This window comes from Lynx canadensis, chromosome B4 (genome assembly GCF_007474595.2).
Source record: "Lynx canadensis isolate LIC74 chromosome B4, mLynCan4.pri.v2, whole genome shotgun sequence".
NCBI classification, from domain to species: Eukaryota; Metazoa; Chordata; class Mammalia; order Carnivora; family Felidae; genus Lynx; species Lynx canadensis.
The window spans coordinates 54,895,378-54,917,194 of record NC_044309.1 but is presented as its reverse complement, the minus strand read 5'-3'; the positions used below and the strand labels follow the sequence as shown (position 1 = coordinate 54,917,194).

At 37.2% G+C, this 21,817-nt stretch overlaps 1 protein-coding gene across 6 annotated transcripts in view; it reads left to right on the top strand.

Moving 5' to 3' along the window:
- Positions 1-21,817, top strand: part of ABCC9 (ATP binding cassette subfamily C member 9) — a 138,779-nt gene that overhangs the window by 54,884 nt on the left and 62,078 nt on the right. For 4 of the 6 annotated variants that reach the window (XM_030321920.2, XM_030321917.1, XM_030321915.1 and 1 more), the window contains exons 18-23: positions 6,103-6,175; positions 7,067-7,172; positions 15,832-15,870; positions 17,247-17,348; positions 19,024-19,108; positions 20,351-20,431. In XM_030321920.2, coding sequence (XP_030177780.1) covers positions 6,103-6,175; positions 7,067-7,172; positions 15,832-15,870; positions 17,247-17,348; positions 19,024-19,108; positions 20,351-20,431 — 486 coding nt within the window. The remainder of the gene's footprint in view (positions 1-6,102; positions 6,176-7,066; positions 7,173-15,831; positions 15,871-17,246; positions 17,349-19,023; positions 19,109-20,350; positions 20,432-21,817) is intronic. The other 2 variants (XM_030321921.1, XM_030321922.1) reach the window with 1 other exon arrangement.

Here is a 21,817-nt window from a genome sequence, read left to right as displayed (position 1 = left end):
TTTTATTTCCTGGATTCTTGCACGAATAGAAACATCTATGGTACTATTTTATGGTGAAGTTCTGTATAAGTGTCCTAAATTGTGCCCTTAAAGTCTCTTTACAGTGATCACTAATCCTCATAACATTTTCAAAGTGTTCTGATGAGTTCACTTCTCAGTTCTTCGTCACCTCAAAACCACATTTCTTACTCCAGCAGTATGTTTTAATAACTGGAGGGTGAGCCTTTCTTCTGAATCTGTGTTAGAAGCTAGCATCCAACGTTATTTCCTTTCATACTCTTATGTTCCTCTACCTAATAAATTGATTTATAGAGAACACCAATATTATAAATCCAATTTTTAAGGAAATAGATAGTAATTTCCTTCAACTAGGAGAGGCTTAGACCAGTGTTGCATGCATTCACCCAGTTTCCCAGTGTCTTTGATCTAATTTCAAACAGCCTTTTGTACTCTCCCAAGCAAGTGTGCTTAGGTAGAACAGGCCACCAGGGAATCAGCGGCTGAGGATTGATAGTGGGGATAAGGTCCAAGGAGGGCTCAGTGCTGTTCAGGAACAGATGCCTGAGCAGTCAAGGGCTTTGGGACATTAGTGCAGCCAGAGTTCTGGAAATTAGCCCTTTTAGAAAACTAGCTGTGTTGACTGTGGGGCTATCCAACTCCCTGTACTGCCCAGGCCAGTCAGAGAGTGGGGGAGCCTCACTGGGGAGTATAACAGAGCCAAAGGCTACATTTAAATATCTCTCTCTGTATTGTCTGACACAATGCTTGTCCCACAATAGGCACTTAGCAATTGGAGCAAACGTGTTACTGGATGGAATAAGCTAATGCTAGCTAGCCCAACCTCTGCCTTCGATTTGATGTGTGCCTTTTGGGTAAATTACTTTGCCTCCCTGAGCTATGGTTTGACCATCTTGAAGTAGAGATGCCATTTTAGTATGGTTGTTTCAAGGTTAAAATATGTCACATGGGAATCTTAAAAGAGCTTTAGTGATTCTTAACCCTGGCTATACATTAGAATCTCTTAGAAAGCTGTGTGTGTGTGTGTGTGTATACATATATATACATATATGTGTATACGTATACGTATGTATACGTATATGTGTATACGTATACGTATGTATACATATACATGTGTGTATATATATATATATATATATATATATATATATATCCCAGGCACCATTTAAAAAAATAGTTCTAGTAGTTCCCTAGACAATTAGAATGTGTGATGGGGTGTGAAGTACTAGGCCATGACAAAGTATGGAATGAGAGACTAGGAAGGGTCCTCTGTGCTTCTACTTCCAGTTACGCCCAGATAGCAAGTAATGCATGCATGACTAAAGGAACAGGGTCAGTTTTTTTCTATTAACATTTTCTGTTCAATATAGTAAGAATCTAAAAATACATCTTTTCCATGTGCCTTGCTAAATTTGTTTTTATTTCGAATGTAAAAAAAAATAGAGGCTATTATTTTTTTCTAAAGTTGACCTTTCACGCACAAAAAAAACCAAAAAAAAAACCCCAAAACAAAAAAAAAAAACCCAAAAAAAACAACTCTGCCAAAAAAACACAAAAATACCCAGAAAAACTGCTTAGCAATGGATACTACAGTTTCAGGCCCACCAGCAAGCCTTTCCGTTTTTATTCCTGTTGGAAATTCTCAAGTTGGTAATAACTCATTTGCTTTGAATCATTTTTTTATTACATAAAAATAAAACATGCCTTCAGAAAAGTGCATAAAATATATAAATGTGTGTATATATATATATATATATATATATATATATATGTATATATACATACACACCTTTAAGTAAAAAAGAGAACACCTATGGAACCCACACCAGGAAAAGAACATTGCCATTTTCCTCCGAAGGGCCTCCCAACACACACATTTGTTGTTCTCTCTCACATTTCCAAGAAACAGTCACCATGCTGACTTCTTTTTTTTTTTTAACGTTTATTTATTTTTGAGACAGAGAGAAACAGAGCATGAACGGGGAAGGGTCAGAGAGAGGGAGACACAGAATCTGAAACAGGCTCCAGGCTCTGAGCTGTCAGCACAGAGCCCGACGTGGGGCTCGAACTCACGGACCGTGAGATCATGACCTGAGCCGAAGTCGGCCGCTTAACCGACTGAGCCACCCAGGCGCCCCACCATGCTGACTTCTATAGTCATCATTTCCTTGATTACCCTTGCTATGCACACCTCCTTAAAAACACACTGTAGTTGTTTTAAGTTTAACTATGTGTGTGTATTTGTGTGTGTTTTGTTTCTTTTGCTCATGATGTATGTATAATTCATCCAGATTGTCCTGTGAAGTCGTACTTCATTCTTTCTCATTACTGTGTAGCATTTCAGTGTTTTCCTTTATGGCTTATGCTTTGTTTTTTGTCTCATTCAAGACAAGTTTTCCTTCCAGAGGTCATAGAGATGATTTATAGTAGCTCCTAAAATCTTTGAAGCTACACCTTTCACTTTTAGTTCTTTAATCAACCTAGGATACATTTTTGTGTTTGGTAAAAAGAAGTGATGTGATGTGTAGGGAAATCAGTAACAAGTAATTTGGGTTGTAAATTTAGCAGTAGTAAATTCAGTGGTGGTAATTTTACTACATTTAGTAGTAAGAAAGGTCTGATTTAATTTTTATATGATATCTGGCTGCCCTCATCCCACATATTGGTCACCGTCCCCACCAACAGTCCGTGTAGTCTTATACACACATCAGGGATCTTATATGTCTGGATTGATTGCTGGCCTTTATTTATTTTTCTTTCATTTGTTTCTTTGTCCCAAATTCCACTGCTATGATCACTACAACTTTCTAATAAACATTGGCATCTTTTAGGATGTGTTCTTACATGTTACTGTTTCTCTTCTAAAATACCTTCTCTTATCCCTTTTGTGGGAAAACGTCTTACATGTTTCAGGGCTTACAGCTCTGAATTTGTCCTTTTATTTATACTTTGACTTGGTATTTCCTTACTCCTTGCTTTAATGAGCTTTTTTATACACTACATTTTATTCAGCATTTTTACTTATTTTTACTTATTTTCAGCAGGAGGAAATGAACAATGGTCTGTGTAAGACCCTGCCTTTAAATTCTTAAAAATTGTTTTAATTGAGATAAAATTCACATAACATAAAATTAACTACTTTAAAGTGAACAATTCAGTGGCATTTAGAACATTCACAATCTTGTGTAACCACCACCTCTCTTCCCTTGCAAAATATTTTTGTCACTCCAAATGAAAACCCCATACATGTTAAGCAGTCACTCTCCATTTACCCTGCTCTCTTGCCACTATCAATGGCCAATCTGCTTTCTGTCTCTATGAATTTGTCTGTTCTGGGTATTTTATATAAATGGGTCATGTAATAGGTAACTCATATCTATCTCGTTCCTTCCTTTTTTTCCCCTTCCTTTACTCTTAATACATTTTCCCCTTGTCCCTGATCCTCACTCCTATTCTGTACCGTTCCCCTGCCATTATGGTACCAGTTGTAATGTGCTCAATGTTTATGCCTAAATATACTCTCATATCCTTGTAAAATATGTGATAAGCATCCATGTGCTTTCGGTGTCCTGAAATGTTTTTATGATGGTTTGCTACTTCTCACAGCACTACTGTGTTCTATAGTATGAATCACTGCATTTTCCTTATCCCCTAGTGATGGACACTGGATTTGCCTCCATCTTCCTTCTATCACAAACCATGCTAAGATGATCATTTTTGTACTTAACCTTTTATGAACCTTTGCGAAGATTTATTTATTTTTTTAATTTATTTTTAGAGAGAGAAAGAAAGCATGAACCTGTGAGCAGGGGAGGGGCAAAGAGAGGGAGGGAGAGAGCCAAGCAGGCTTTTGCTGTCAGCGCAGAGCCCAATGCGGGGCTCAGTCCCACAAACTGTGAGATCACGACCTGAGCCCAAATCAAGAGTTGCACGCTTAACCAACTGAGCCACCCAGGCTCCCCTGAACCTTTGCAAAGATTTATATGTTACCTGATTTTCCAAGGTCAAACAACTAGTTAGGGGAACCAGGATTTTAACCCTGGTGGACACATGAGACTATTTTGTAAAAGGCAGGAGGGAGTGGAAGTGCAGATTGCAGCAAGAGAGACTAATGTTGACCCTCCTCCTCTATCCCTCTTGAAGGAAGCTTGTTCTCTTTTACTTCTGTGCAGCACCAAATCAAGAGGCGACACTGCATTCTTCTAGCTCTTCTCTGCTGCTTTCAGACCATATATTTTCTTCTCCTGCATCCTTGTGAAGCTTTGGCATTGTCTATCTTTATCACATCTATTATCAGAGGACCTCATCAGCACCCCCACACCATTGCTGAAGATTTGGGCGCCCGTTTCCTTGTTCATCTCTCTAGCTTACTTGGTGCCATGCATGGATGTGGTTTAAACTTCCAAGGGCCCAGCTATCTAGTATCCCAGCCCAGAAATTTCTTGCTCTGCTTTCACTCCATTTCCACAACCTTGCCTATGGTCACACCTGGCCACCACCTGAAACTGCTGCTCCTCCAAAATCATAAACTCCTTTATGTCAGTCAGTCACTGACACCACAACCCTACCTCCAACTCTCTCGGGCTTCACCTTTGCTGACACTGCTTTTTTAACCTTATTGAGACCTCCAGCAACTTGAGCCCCTTCCTTTTGTCTCAGTCCTTCAGCGCTTTCTGTAAGCAATCCAACTTTGTGCCTTTGATGCTCCTAGAACAGGCTGCTGAACTCTATGGAGGAAATGACACAATGTACCAGTTGGCAGAGCCACACATATTTATGACCTCCCCATTCTACTGCCCCTCAGTAGTTCCTGGTGATCCTTTACATGCCGCCCATCAGCATTAGTTTCCTCAGTCTCCAGTAGCTCTGTCTTCTCACCTCTATCTGTGTCTGTCGTGTTGTATTTGCTTCTGTCCATGGTTTATTTACTCAACTGGTTGCAAGCTCCAAGCAAGCGGGGAGGATGCATTATACCTTTTTTGTAGTCTACATAGATACTAACACAGCACCTCACGCAGAATGGATGCTCAGCAAATATTTGTAAAGCAATCAGTAATTCAACCCTTCCGTGCCACCCTCCTTCCAGGGCTAATTTCTTGCACATCTATGTGATAGACAGTACTAAATGTCACACATCTTACGAGCTAAAGAAAACCTACATGGAAAATTACAATTTAGACTTTTCAAGCAACTTCAATCCAGGGGTTTTGTTGTACCTCTCATTTCCCATTTTTTAACGATTAAACCTATCAAGTCCAGGAGCTCCTGGGTGGCTCAGTCAGTTAAGTGTCTGACTTCAGCTCAGGTCATGATCTCGAGGTTTGTGAGTTCGAGCCCTGCATCGGACTCCACACTGATGGTGAAGTGCACACACTCTCTCAAAATAAATAAACTTTATATAAAAACTAAAAACAAAAAACTATCAAGTCCACTTCACACTTCTTAATACAAATAGATTGCTTTGGGTGACTATAGGTCCAATGATCTTTGCTGCTTGTTGAGGTTTATCCCACTAAGATATATTACCTCATTTCTGTGCTTTATTCCTCTCTTCCTTTTACTCATTCCTTGAACTTCATTAAATGGCACTAAATCCACACACTTCAAAACCTTATTACAAAACCTTCCTCCTTGGCTAACAGAGGCATTTTGTTGGAATAATTTGACATGATTTCCACTCTATACTTTGCATCATTAGGATTCTGGAAATTGCCTAGCCGTGAGAAAATAATCAATGCTGGTGTTACATTGGAAAATATTTGGGATGATTACTTTTTAGGAATGCTCACACGTAAATGATCTAGTAATCCCAAATTTTCAGAGAAAATTGTAATTTTTAGCCTTTTCATAGTATCACTAATTCTTCAAAGACCCTCCTTTCATTTCCATTCTTTTTTTTTATATATACCTCTCAATAGTTACAATTCTAGCTAACTCTAAATTAGAATTTCACCACTATGTGTTCTACCTTATATTGAAAGTCTTCCAGTGTCTTAAAGACAAAATGTATTTTATTGGAATTATTCTCTAAAACAAAATACATACATAATTTTATATTTTAACTTATGTATTCTTCTTTTCTAGGTCACAAATGGCTACTTTTCATGGGGCAGTGGTTTAGCTACATTATCCAATATAGATATTCGAATTCCAACAGGTGAGAGACATTTGTTATTATTTTTTATTTTTAATTATGACAAGTATGGATTGCCAAGGTAATTGATCTTAACAAAAAAAAAGATTGTTTAAACATTATTAATGTTATTTATAGTTGTTTATTTGCATCATGTAGCTCATAAGCCACTGTATCATCATGGAAGTGATTGGAAATAAGACTTGCCTTTCACTACAAAATGTGTAGACATTTGGACAAGTTATTTACTGTCCAAATAAGCTGATAACAGCTTGTTGCTGATTTGTCCATTTAAATAATGGGGTAGTTGATTTTTCATGTTGTTTGAAAAAGGATTTAAATAAAGACTATATAAGAAAATTATTTTCTATCCCTGAGACAACTAAAGTGTTCAAGTTATTTTAGGCTCAAATACCCAATAATTTTTGGTTAAGATGCCTAGATATCCGAATAGAAAAAATGTTTTGATCTGGCCTGATGGTCAATAGATTGAGATTTTTCTATTTTACATGCGTATCAAAGTAAGAAATTGGAGAAGTCGTCTTAATACCAGCCCAATCCCTTTCATCTCAATTATCAAGTTGAGTCAAAGCTGCCTTCTTCACCTGAATGAATTGAATAAAAAAGTTAAAACTAATTGAGATTATTTAGGCAATTATTTCGTTGCTCTATTCACTAATGTCAGCTATTCTTATAGTTGGAAACAGTAAATCAAGACCTATATCTTTTAATTTTTCTCTCCTTTGTCAAAAAAAACTCGTGTATCAGAAAAAGGAGCTATTTAGAATACCTTATTGCTGGAGACCAAGTGTGGGCTATTGATTTTGAAGCCTCAGCCTTTTCTAAATGTATTTTGGTTTTATTTTACTAGAATTCCATGTCCTCTTGCTGTTATCCTTTATCTAATTTCTCTAGGTCAGTTGACCATGATTGTGGGCCAAGTGGGCTGTGGGAAGTCTTCTCTTCTCCTTGCTATCCTTGGTGAGATGCAGACACTGGAAGGCAAAGTTCACTGGAGCAAGTATGTGTATTTTTAATTGGTTTCTATTGCTCTATCATCCATCCGATGATCTTACAAAGGGAAGAAATGAGAGCAATAGATTCCTACATTAGGAATCTGAGGATCCCCTCAGAAATAAGTGCAGCTTTCTAAAAAATTAAATTAGTAGAAACCTTAAATGTCATAAATTAAAAATTAGAAAACAGTTTCTTACAGAGGGTTATCATGGTATAAACTAGTATGATTGGGATTTTGTAAAGATAGATTTTCAAAGTTAAAAGGAATAACATTCAAAGAAATAATTTAAAAACTTATTCTATATTAAAAGAAGTTATGGAAAACTTACATTATTCATAAAGCTTAAATGCAAAAGAGCTGTAATGGTTCACTGTTCAGTGAAGAACTACCAAACAATCTTTTAAAAAATCTTCATAAGGGGGGCGCCTGGGTGGCGCAGTCGGTTGAGCGTCCGACTTCAGCCAGGTCACGATCTCGCGGTCCGTGAGTTCGAGCCCCGCGTCGGGCTCTGTGCTGATGGCTCAGAGCCTGGAGCCTGTTTCCGATTCTGTGTCTCCCTCTCTCTCTGCCCCTCCCCCGTTCATGCTCTGTCTCTCTCTGTCCCAAAAATAAATAAACATTGAAAAAAAAATTTAAAAAATCTTCATAAGGGGCTGAGAAATCAGCCATTTCTTTTCACACCCAACTTAAAGTAGGCGCTAGAAATATCTAGTAAGTGGTACATGGATAGGTCAAAGTGGTGTGTTATGCCACTGTAAAGACATGAAAAAGGAGGTATCTAGCATGGTGCTTCTCCTGAATATTTGAATGGTGGTCTTTGGAAAACATTGTGGTAATGAAGTGACTCAGAACCATAATATCATATAATCGTGCAAAAAAGTGTTAAACCAATTTACTCAGTTCGGCTTACCTAGTAGATTCCCCATAAGCAGTTTATGAAGAAATTTGCTATAGCTTATCTAAGAAATTGGATTATAGACCAGTGTTTCTCAACCAAGTATGATTTTTCTCCCAGGGGAGATATCTTTGGTTGTCACACTGGGGAAACAGGTTTTCCTGATCTGGTTGGTATAAGCCAGGGATGCTGCTAAACATCCTACAATGCACAGGACCCCCTCCCCACTGCCCCGGCAACAAAGAATCATCTGACCCCAAATGTCAGTTGTGTCAAGGTTGGGAAACCTTGCTCTAGATCTATAGACGTTTGTTAATATTTTGCCCCTACCACTGTGAACTCTATTGTTGCTTACTCTGCTGTTTACATACACAGGTATGTCTCAAGAATGAGTAAAGACTATTTAAGAGCATTTTTAGAATAGAGTCTATGTTAAACTCCAGGTAAGAGATGGAAATGCTTGGATGTGAAATTTGAAGGGGAAACATCCTATTTTAAGTATCATGAGTGAAAGGAGGAGGTTGGGAAATGTTGAGTGTACATTTTATTCCTACTGGGCCAATCTAAAAAAGACAGTAGACATGAAACTGTTTAGTGAATATCCAGAAGAGAGCTTGGTAAATAATTGCCACCTGCAGTTTGCTTCATGACAAGTTCTTGTTGATCATTAAGATCAGGCACCAGGCAATTTGCCCTGCCACTATCTCCTTCCATCTTGGATGACTAGAGGTTTTGAGAAACAGATTTTACTGGATTAAATTCTATTTTGTGACATGTACAGCCATCATCAAGTTACTTGGGTTTTATTTTCACCTTTGTTTGTCATTAAAACAGAGAGAAAGAATGGGAATCAGTGACAGCTTGAGAAGCTCAAGAAGCTTGAGATTTATTTTCAGACCTCTAGGATGTTCTTCTAATATAGTCTTCCCTTGTGTTATTTAGGATTCCACTTAGGCCAGATCAACTTCCAATATTATCATTAATAATCTTCATCATTTTGCTAACTGATAAATAAATGATATGAGAATTAGGGAAGTATTTTACATAATCTAGTATTTTTTCTTTTGCATTCCTACCTCATTTCACAAAGGTAGGAAATTATTTTATTTAAAGTTACATAGTGTAATAAAGCTTGAAAAATAAAGATATCAAGAAAAATTAAGATTTAAATAATAATCTGAGAAGTAAATAGGTAGAAATACATGCTCTGGAGTCCTGTGTATTGATAAAATATGGACCACAGATTCCACTCTGAGCTTCACTGAAGCTAAGCAAAGAGGAAACTAGAGATAAAAACATACACTTACTCAACAGAGGTTAAGAAGTCTCTCTCATGAAAAGAAAGAAAGAAAGAAATCTCATGGATCCCAACAATAAGGCTAATAAAAGATTATGTCTTAGAGATGGAGCCAAAGGGATGAAGGTGTGTAAAAGGATTTTAGATAATTCTAAGTATTTATAAAATCCTCATAACTTAAGAATCATCTTTTTTATGAACATTGCCTTCATTCACTATACTCCCATCTCTTAACGGCAGAAGGACTAAGATTTTCTTCAAAAAATGTTTGTGTTGGCTTAGGCACACATGGCTTAAAAAACTAAGCCTCTAAGAGATTGGATAAGCTAACACAAATTCTATTTTCCTTTATTACAAGAATTACTTTTTTTTCTTCTATGGCATCCTTAATATCTGATAAAACATATTTTCCTATTGGTAATATTCAGAAGATACTGATCTTCTTTTAAAGAGTTATTTATAATTACTCTTCATTCCATAAAAGGCTGTTGTGCCTCACCCAATAAGGAAAGGCAGAGAAATGTTATTAGAGCAAAGCTAATTTAGAAGTTACCAATATTGATTGGTTGATGAAATACAAAACCTAAGAAGTGCTTTACTTCAATACACTGAATTGTTTGATGTTTTTTGGAAGCTCAAAAAAAAAAAAACCCCAGTAAACTAAATGTTAGCATAAGGTGTCAAGTGCCTTGCTGCCATTATTTCACCACTGCATGTATCTCTGGCTGCATGAATTTTATTTTTAAATGTGCCCTCCTAGACTGGCATGAGCAAAGTCCAATAAGTACTTGGTCCTCTTGTGGTGATAAATATTTACTTTAGGCAGGAAAGAAGGTATTGCTGCTCACCCAAGGCACACCTGCATGAGTAGAACCAAGTGTACAAAGACCTCTAAAGACATTTCTTTGGAAATTGCTACCTTTGACCTAGTCAGCCATGTTGTAACCTCAGAAGAGAAAGGTCAGAGAAAGGAGGAAGGGACTAAAAAATTCTCCAAAATTGTTAGAATGCCAGGGTTTTTATTTCTGCATCTGGGTGTGCTCTATATTTGTTGAAAAGCAAATGCTCTACCTGAATGAATTTGTCTTGATAAACAATACAACAATGAAGTTGTCTTGATAAACAATAATTCCTACTGACATCTTAGGAGCTAGAACTAAAATGCTCTATCTGACAAGTGGTTCCAGTGATAGAGTCTACACTGTGTAATAATTTTGATAATCATGTGAGACACAGCCATCATTTATTTTTGTTTTCCTTTTCTTTTCTTTCTCTCTTGCCCAGGCTGTCAACCATCCTCCTGTCAGGCCTCATATGTGCTGATGTTCTATCTTCTAACATCTTCGTGTAATCAGCTTTATAACAGTGGTTCAGTTATTCTAAGACCGGTGAATTGAGGAGTTACTCCTTTTCATGTGACTTTACGTGATATGAAGGAATAATAACACACTGAATCAGCTTTCCTGGATTAGATGCAGTGTAGTGTGTTTGGGCCCACATCTAGCTCCCATTCTTCTAAATATTATTTCTGATGTAAGCTTGCAAAGCTTCACTCTTTCCCATTCCACAAGGTATCAGCCATGATACCTGAAAGCTGCTAGCTACTAAGTTTAATTTTTATTCTTGAAGGAAAATACACACAAGTCCTGCATACAGAATGGAAATCTATTTTCCACAAGGGGATTTTCCATCTGGCCTCTTTGTTTTCTCTTGCTGCTTTCAGTGCTATTCACTACCACAGTGAATGGTGGAGGATGGGTCTGGACATGGACCCAGTGATTTTCATGTAATCGTTAAGATCTGATGTTGAAATTCAGAAATAAGTGTATTTGTTTTGTAAGAGAAAAAGAAATCCTTTGAATTAGATTAAACATATTGCTATTGTGTGAGATTATAGAGGTGATCTCTAGAAGTTAAGGACTCTAATATTACTCATTAAAAATGAAAGAATAGGGTTTCTTTTTGTTTGTTCATGGAGGATGACTACCTACAAACGGACCAATATCTACCATATCTTCCTTACTCTGAGACTAGTATATCTTTGACATACAAATCACTGTGGTAGTTGTTGGGGAGGAAATAATTGAACACACTGTTCTCATGAAGCTTACTGCTTAGCAGGGAAGGCCACAAGGAAGTAAGAAAATAATTTCATAAGTAATTATTTGGTCAAATTTTTAAAAGTGCTAGGAAGAAGGACAGAGTTTTATAAGAGCAAATAATAGGTAACCTTACTGAGCTGAGTCTGTGGGGTCAACAAGCCTTTTTTAGGGAGATGCATGAATGAATGATACTTGAACTTATATTTTAAGGATAAACCAAAATTAATGAGTCAAAAAGTAAAGAGCCGTAATACAAATGGAGATAGAAGGTGAAGAAGAATATTCTGATTCTCCTTCAGTCTTTCTGTGGTCTACTGTAGGACACTCTTCCTTTACTTGGCCTTTAATTTATATCTTTGACTTCAGTTTCTCCCTAAGTATTAACAACACACCAGTGTACATTTCTGGCCAACATCTTTCTTCTGAAGATCTAATAGCTCCTCCAAAAAGTCTTTATATATAAACTGAATATTGAACACATCTAAACTGAGCTCATATCCCTCATTATCTCCAATACCTACTTCTCCTGTATCTTGGCAGGAATGTGTCCCCACCCACTGAAATCTGTTCGTGGATGCCCAAGTCAAAGCTCAAAGATCCAACCTGAATTCTTCTCTCTCTCCATTGCCCACACAGTCCAACCAGTCACTTTTCTTATGTCTGTCCTTAACACTTTTATGCCTATATTAATTGTCCTAGTTCAGGAGAATTGCATATGTGAACTATTCATAGTAATAATTCCCTCACCTTTCTTCATACTGTTATGAGATGTACCTTTCTGATATGAAAATCTAATTACTTACCTCTTGCTTATAATTTTTGCAATTGACTGGCCAAGAAATATTCCAAAGACCTTTGCATACTATATCAGGACCTCTCATCATCTGGTCCCTGTCTAATGCCCCCACCCTTAGCACTGTGTTCCAGTAACCCTGAACAGCAAGTTGTTTCTCAAATGCACACACTCCTGTGTAACTCCCTTCCTTAGTTAGTCTCACTTTTTTTCTAGTGTCAAATCAGATATTATCTCTTTGACAGAGCCTTGTCTCATTCTCCTAGGCAGATTGAAATGTACTGTCTCTTCTGATCCCCCTGAACTATGTTTAAGTAACTAGTGTGTTATTGGTCTCCTTAGTAGACTGATACACCCTATATCCAAAGCATGTTCTTTTTCTCTTTATCTGCTTTACATCTAGTCCAGGCCCTGGCTCTTTTCTACTTTTATTAGTGGAAAAACAGCACTCTCCCATCTCTGTCTCTGTCTCTATCGTGTTTCTGTCTATCTTTCTAATTTCAACCCCCACCCCCAGGTACCACCCTGGCCCCTTCCTTTTGTAGATGAGAAAAATCTTCACAAGTCCTTTCCAGTTCCTCTTATTCTCCTCTTGTCTCAGTCCACTGCACTCTGGTTTCTACCTCTGCCACTCCACTGAGACTATTCTTATTAAGTCCATAGTGGCATCCTAATTTTTAAATTCACTGTGTACTTTTTTTTTTTTAATTTTTTTTTTCAACGTTTATTTATTTTTGGGACAGAGAGAGACAGAGCATGAACGGGGGAGGGGCAGAGAGAGAGGGAGACACAGAATCGGAAACAGGCTCCAGGCTCTGAGCCATCAGCCCAGAGCCCGACGCGGGGCTCGAACCCACGGACCGCGAGATCGTGACCTGGCTGAAGTCGGACGCTTAACCGACTGCGCCACCCAGGCGCCCCCACTGTGTACTTTTTGATCATTGTGTTAATTGACCTCCTGGTCCCTTGGTATTGTTGCCCATAAGTTTTGCTTCAAAATGCCTCCTTGCTTAATTTTGACTCACAGGTGAGTTTACCTCAAAGCATTTGCCTGCTCCTCTTGGTCCTTTCTTCAGGTTTCTCTTCCTTAGTCATTCATTAAATAGTGATATCTTTCAGGTTCTAACTTTGTCCCCTTTTTTTCTGCCTCTATGTATACTCTCCAGGCAAGCAGATAACTTCTGATGAATTTAGTTTTCTGTATTTGGTCCCATTCCTTTCTTCTATTATGAAACAAGCTACAGAGTAATCCATTAATTTCTACACCTGCTTCTTTTCATCTGTTTTCTGTCTTCCTCAAATTAACTAAAACCGTTGAAGTCATTCATTAACTTTTTACCATTTAAAAAAAAAGCCAAATTACTTGGGGCACCTGGATGGCTCAGTCAGTTGAGCATCCATCTCTTGGTTTTGGCTCAGATCATGATCTCATGTTTCGTGGGTTCAAGCCCTGTGTCAGGCTCTGCACTGGCAGTACGGAGCGTGCTTGGGATTCCCTGCTCTCCCTTTCTCCCTGCCCCTCCCCTGCTTGCTCTCTATCTCCTTCTCTCTAAAAGTAAATAAATAAACATTTAAAAACTACAAATTTCTTTTTTTAATATAATTTATTGTCAAATTGGTTTCCATACAACACCCAGTGCTCATCCCAACAAGTGCCCTCCTCCATGCCCATCACCCACTTTCCCCTCACCCCCATCCCCCATCAACCCTCAGTTTGTTCTCAGTCCTTAAAAGTCTCTTATGGTTTGCCTCCCTCCCTCTCTGTAACTTTTTTTTTGTCCCTTCCCTTCCCCCATGGTCTTCTCTTAAGTTTCTCAAGATCCACATATGAGTGAAAACATAGTCTATCTGTCTTTCTCTGCCTGACTTATTTCACTTAGCCTAATACCCTCCAATTCCATCCACATTGCTGCAAATGGCCAGATTTCATTCTTTCTCATTGCCAAGTAGTATTCCATTGTATATATAAACCACGTCTTCTTTATCCATTTGTCAGTTGATGGACATTTAGGCTCTTTCCATAATTTGGCTATTGTTAAAAGTGCTGCTATAAACATTGGGGTACATGTGCCCCTATGCATCAGCACTCCTGTATCCCTTGGGTAAATTCCTAGCAGTACCACTGCTAGGTCATAGGGTAGTTCTAGTTTTAATTTTTTTTTTCAACATTTATTTATTTTTGGGACAGAGAGAGACAGAGCATGAACGGGGGAGGGGCAGAGAGAGAGGGAGACACAGAATCGAAAACAGGCTCCAGGCTCCGAGCCATCCGCCCAGAGCCTGACGCGGGGCTCGAACTCACGGACCGCGAGATCGTGACCTGGCTGAAGTCGGACGCTTAACCGACTGCGCCACCCAGGCGCCCCTCTAGTTTTAATTTTTTGAGGAAACTCCACACTGTTTTTCAGAGCGGCTACACCAGTTTGCATTCCCACCAACAGTGCAGGAGGATTCCCATTTCTCCACATCCTCGCCAGCATCTATAGTCTCCTGATTTGTTCATTTTAGCCATTCTGACCAGTGTGAGGTGGTATCTCAGTGTGGTTTTGAAAATCCAAATTTCCTGATACTAAAGCATATTATAAGCAAATATCACTTGGGAAAATGTAGATTTCATTATTTTTGGTATGTGAGCAACTTGGGTCAGAGAATAATCATTATTGAGAGGAGATTTTTAGTCTGAAATTGTTTTTTCCTGCCTTAGTTAACCTTACCAGGATGTCATTAGCAGTATGCAAGCATGAAAATCTTATCATTAGTAGCTCTAAGCTAAGTATTACTAGACAACATACTTAGGTATATTTTCTCCATAAAAGCATATGGTGCTTTCCAGAGCCAAATGAGATCTACTTTTAGAGTTCCACTGGACTTTAATTTTGTGTGTAGTTTTTGAATTCAGGTCTTGAATTCAAATACATTATTCAAATTTAGAACAATAAAATGAATAGGTGTTTTTTCCCCCATAATATAGATATAACTAAATGTTATTAGGAAAACATCTCTTTGTACATAAATCATATCAAACAATAACCATACCCAAATGTTGTGGTTTGACCTATTGTGCATGTCTATCTTTCTTAGGATTCCTTAAGGACCAAGCTGTGTCTAAACCTTTCAAGTTTAGAGCCCCAAAAGTAGTTCTTTTTTTCATGCCATAGGATGGCTAATTAGGAATCTAAACAGATTAGATTTCAATTTTAAAGGTAGGGAGACTTTGGAACTACCAAATCCTTATACAGACTAGGAAACTATTGTAGGAAGATTACCTAAATTTATACAGCTAGATAGAACAGAGGTGGTGTAGAACCCAGGTCACTGTATGAACCCAGATGTTGTAATGAAACAGAACAGTGCTATCTTTTGGAAGCTTACTAAGCAATTATTTCCTCACTGATGAAGACATAAGAGAAAATTATTATTTGTCTGGTTTGTCTTTGAAATTAATATCAAAAACCGTTTGGGAAACATAGCTATTAATATGTCCAATGTTTGTTTTATTTTTATCTGATATATGCACACATTCATTCTTATATTTATATTTCATAATTAATGAACATTGTTTGCCATACTTGCAGTGTAAATGAATCTGAACCTTCTTTTGAAGCAACCAGAAGGTATTATTTCTATTTTAATCTGCATTTAATAAGAATAACTTTCTTCCTCAGACTTTACCTAATACTCAGACTCTTACTCCTAGTCATTTTATTCATTCTGATGATGTACCAATTTATTTATTAAAATGTACCAACATATTTCCAATAGCAGTGGTTCCCAACATTTACAGTCTGCTAAAAAAATTAATTTGCCGAACAAAATGGCCCATTGTGTCAACGGTTTTCCTCTCCATGAGTCACAAATGTCTCAACTTTGGCCGAAACTCAAACTGTTCTTAGTAAATTGTTTTTGGGATTTCATAAAATAAAAGTACAAGAATATGTATATTGTTTATGAGTTAAACAGTGATGGGATCTGTCCATAAGCTAGAGATGGAAAGACCAGGGGGAGAAGAAGAAGACATGTCAGAAGTTGGGAACCACTGCACATACAATGATCTCAGAGACTACTAGCATACTCTATATCATCATATCTTTTAAACTCCTAAGACATGTTTCGGGATGATCACTGAATATTTCTAATTACTCTTTTTCTTAACCTTACTATCTTTTAACCGTGATTCCTTAATTAGTACTTACAGACCATGAACTAACTGTGGAAGTGTGACTTTTAAGCTGACCCCTTTCCTACCCCAATTCCATCATCTTCTTTATCTTCAACTCACATGTATTTTCCTGGTGATTGCAAATTAAAGTCTGATGTATAGACATCTGGTAGAATGTGTAAACCAAAAAAAAAAAAAAAAATGGGGAGGAGGAAGAGGCTATAATTTTTAGGAAATAAGCTGTTTCAATATGTTTTGAAATATGTAGCTTTTAAATGTGTAGTTATTTCAACATTGAAATGGATTCCTCAATGTATTATTGCTTTGAAATAATTATATATTATCTACTACATTAAAACATTGTTAACATGAATAAGCCACAGACACAGTACCAATTAATGTCTTTTTCTAAGGTCTGCATATAAAATTCAGAGTTATGTAAGGTGCTTTTAGTATAAAGTAAAATATCAGTGGCTATTGGAGAGAGTGTATTGCTATTGACCTTTTAATTATTTTAAAAATTGTAGTTATTTTACAAAATAAATTTTCAACCTATAGTTTATACCTCTAAACACTTCTTTAGCATAGCAAAATCAAATTTTGCACATTGAGGAACATTTTGATTAAATTCTAATCTTTCTAATTCAGGTGAAATACTTAACCATAAATAGTAAGTTTGGTGGTTATTAAAATATTCTTTCTTAGAAGCTTTCCATTTCTGTGTTTAAGATATTTCATCAACTTTTGTTCTTCTTAGTTTTACTAAAATACACATACAGCACAACATCCTTTTATACCTTCGGTGTTTTGTTTATCTTTTCCATTTTCCAGTAGGAACAGGTATTCTGTGGCTTACGCAGCTCAAAAACCTTGGCTATTAAATGCTACAGTAGAAGAAAATATTACTTTTGGAAGTCCTTTCAACAAACAGAGGTAATTTTGAATGTAAAATTTAGAACTAAAATGAGCAACTATTTCTAATGCTTATGTTTGGTCCATGGTTTCTGGAACCTGCAGAGCCATGCCTTCCTTTCTTCCCTGCATGCCCTGTTTCCATCTTCATCACCAGGTCTTTTGAGTCAACTTTTTAAATAGAAGTCTGACTGGACGTTTCAGCCCATCCTGTATACTTATTGTACACCAAAACTAAGCTGCTGAAATGGAATCATGGAGGGTGGAGTGTGGAGGGGTGGAGGGGCTGGTGGTTGGGAGGGTGGTGAGGTTATTGATAAATAGAAGGAAAAATCCAAGGAAGAAAGAAAGTTACCCGTGGAAAGAAAAGGAAGAATGTGGGATCTGAGAGGTTCTAGTTACAAACAGCAGCCAGAATACGCCATCTCTCAACCGTCTTTAAATACCACCAGAGTGTACAAAGGCATGACCCTTAAGCCAGCCTCAGAAGGCTGGGTCTTAAAACCCTCAGCCAAACCTTGAAAGTTAAGGAGAATTAGTTCAAGTGGGAGGCACAGGGAAGGGAGGGAAGAGGAAATCATAGTGTGGGAGGAAGAACTTAAGTTACATGGGATCATTTGGGACCCTGGGAACAAACCAGACAGAAAAGGATTTATGTATATTCACAGTGGCAAAATGGATTTAAATGAAAGCTGAGTTGAGGTAGCGGATGCCTTAAAAGCCAATTTGATATAATTCTATGCATTCTGGGGAGGCACAGCAAGTTTTAGAAAGGGGAATAATGAAGTAACTGTGATGATTAATCTGAAAGTGTAATAATGATAGATACATAAGGATGAATCTGCACTAGGAGCAAGGAGACATTTAGACATTTGTTGGAATAATTATCCAGGCATGCAGTGTTCATTGCCTGCCCTTGGGGGTGACTGCAGAAATAGAAAAGAGGAGATGGCTGACAAAAAAACAATTCTTGAAAAAGAATGGAAAAATAAGAGCAGGGAGAAGAAGAGGGAAGAATCAACAATGACTTTTTAATATTTTAAGACTAGGTGATTGAGAAAATGAAATTATTCATATTTTCCCTAGTGCTCCCTATCTCCTATACTTGCAATTTATCATTTCCAGTCCAGGCGTTAAATCTGTTTGAGTATCATCAATCCTCAACACCTTCCATTTCTCTTCCCTTCAGCATGCATGATAATATGCACAGACACCCACCCACAACCTGTGTTTTAGCTCTTGTGAGCCTCCTGTTGTCCCTGAGATGCACCATGGCCTTTTCACCTTCATGCAGCTCCTGAAGTCTCCCTCCTTTCCATCATTTTCTTCCTAACAAGTTACAACCCATCTTCCAGATACAGCTTACATGTTGCCTCCTTTGCAAAGACTTCTTAGAGTGGTCAACCATTTCTTTCTATGTATGTTAGAAGCATTTTCCACCTACATCAGCTGTAGCACCTAATAAGATCCATTTTATTATATGTTTCTTTATCAGCCTTCTCCAATTTACTAGTTTTATAAGAGTGGAAACCAAAATCTATTTATCTTGGTTTCCACAAACCCAATGTAGAGGCGAATAGATACCAAATTGTTCAACAAATGTTGTATTTTGGCTTCCAAGATATTGAACTTGGGACTTACTTTATGGGTAGTATATTAATAGTGATCTAAAAATTCAAAACAATTTCTCCCAAAGGTACAAAGCAGTTACGGATGCCTGTTCTCTTCAGCCAGATATTGACTTACTACCTTTTGGAGACCAAACTGAAATTGGAGAGAGGGTGAGCTATGTATAGCTTAATTAAATAAAACAAACATCTAAAAAAGTCTTCTGGTTGTCTTTAACCTTTAATGGAGCATAATGAAATCTGAGAGCTTAGGGGCTGTGCGTTGTCTTAGTGGCAGGTTCCGGAAATAGGATCACAGGAGCTTTAATGCCAGTCTTCAGTATCTATTGGGTAACCACCATATACTTAACATTGTGCTAGCTACTAGAGAGTCCTCAAGGAAAATAAAGCAGTTCCTGCCTTTGATCAAATGTATTTTTACATACTTGGAGTTGAAATTGAGATTGCTTCCGACTTCTTCCATTCTTGTCAACTTCTATTTATTCTTGTTAAAGTATCCTTTTTTCTTTGTGTAAACATGTTTAATGGTGATGTCATACTGTTCTGAGCAGCGAAAAAATATTTATGCCTGCATACAATCTTTAAAACAATTTTGGCTAAATTTTTTAAGTTTATTTATTTTGAGACAGAGAGAGAGCACTCATGGTCATGAGATCATGACCTGAACTGAAATCAGGAGTCTGAAATTTAACTGACTAAGCCACCCAGGCGCCCCTATAGTCATTGTTCTTAATGGCTGTTCTTGATTGCAGCATAATATACTGTTTAAGAGCATGGACTTCTCTGAGCCTTAGTTTCCTTGTGTGTAAAGTAAAGGGAATAATGCTAGACATTGGAATTGCTATAAGGAATAAAAGAAATAAGGAATGTAAAAGCATTTACACAAGTCTGCACATACTAAGTGGTCAATAAATACTAGTTTAAAAATTGTTATAATTGGTACTTGTTTATAAAAACATATTGCTGTATAGACTGTTGAACATAATTGGCAATATAAATTTTAAGAGGCATATGTTAAGTAAACTAGAGATACAATTTGCAAAACTAGTAAAAATTTTGGAATTGCTGGCAGTGTTTAGCGTTAACCATGTGTTTGGTTATTAAAGCTTTTGTACAGCAGAGCTGTCTATCAGAGTGAAAGAAGAATTCATGTTACCACTCAAAAATTCTCTTAACTATGATTCAAGTATTGACTAATAGACAATTTTGATTTTATCTTACTAATGCTATCACAATTTAATCAATAAATTACCATTACTTTAAAATTTTTGAAAAACAAGTTTGTATTTTATTTTATTTTATTTTTTTTAACAAGTTTGTATTTTAAAGAGAATTCTTCACCATCAGATCATTTGCTTTTGGAAAGGTTGGATACTTATGGTTATTCTTCTCTAGGGCATCAACCTGAGTGGGGGTCAGAGGCAAAGAATCTGTGTGGCACGAGCTCTCTATCAAAATACCAACATTGTCTTTTTGGTGAGAATATGATCTTTGTTTCTACTTCATGTTTCCCTCTGGACAAATGAGACTTTAAAGATTCAAGTCAGGTTACTCAAGGAAAGATGGGTTAACTTCTGAAATAATAAAGAACATAAAGGAAACAAAACCTCACAGTACAAATCAGATCAACCCATAAGGCTGAGAGTTGGATTATCCAGATTGGTGTCCAAGTGACTTAGGTGCCCTAAATTGTTGCTTATGTGAGTTTCTTAACCATGAGTATCATTAATGGAAAAGTCTGTATAGTGTTGGATCAACTGGACAAGATCATATGCCTTCTCATTTATGTTGGATGACAAAGAAAGAAAGGCTAGAAAATGCACTCTTGGTGGATATAGGGGGAAGTAAGCATAGTACTCCATTACAGTGGTGTGCAGCTCAGACTGTGCATAAGCTTTGACTGAGAAGCTTTCTAAAACTATAGAAATTTTGGTACCACCCTTGACCTACTGAATCATAATTTATAAGGGCAGAGTCTAGAGCCTGGGTCTTAAAAAAAGCTACATGGATGACCCTCCTGTATATACTGGGTAAAAAATCTTGTTCTACCTATGGATCCACAAACAGATTTTGATGATTATATTGATTATGAATTTTGCCCTAGTTTGGTTCCTCTAGCAGGAGGTAGCCAAAATAACTGAACTTTTAAGTAGTATATTAGACACCAGCAGAGTATGTAAATGCATCCTTCCCCTGCCTTCTCCTTCTGTGCAATTATTAACCATCTGTAATTCCGGTTTCCAGACTTCTTTATAATTTTCATTCCATCTAAAATCTATAAGCTCTTCAAAAAGTAGGTTGGTTTTGAAGTCTCTCACGAAATGTGGATCTATTGCTGGGGATAGGAGTAGAATTTGGACACACTGGAAATTCACTTTAGGTTAATCTCCCTAAGAGTACCTGTCACCAAAATTCTCCAGAAAAACTACACCACAAAACCATAGCAAGATCTAGCAGTAACTTATGTACTTGTAAATCCCTTCCATAGTGGATGGACCTACAACTGGAAATGACTTCTCGAATTTTAGGATCAGTTAATAGCTGAACCGCCTGAAGACGAAGTGACTTGGAAATCTGAAAGAGACCAAGATCTTCTGGGTCTAGTATTCTATCCCTGTTCATTCCACTGCCTTCAATTTAGTGACTGTTACTTATTACAATTGTAGAATTAGTTGACAGTTGTTGAGAGTTGGGGTGTTGAGAGTTGGGATATCCAGATTGGTGTCTGGTTAACTTATTCAAAGAATTCATAGGGTTAACTTATTGCAGATTCCCATCCATTCATTATAGGATTACTTTTCATATTGTCTGTTAACAGCTTTTTGATGACTCTTAAGATAGATTGCTTCACTTTCAGGTGGC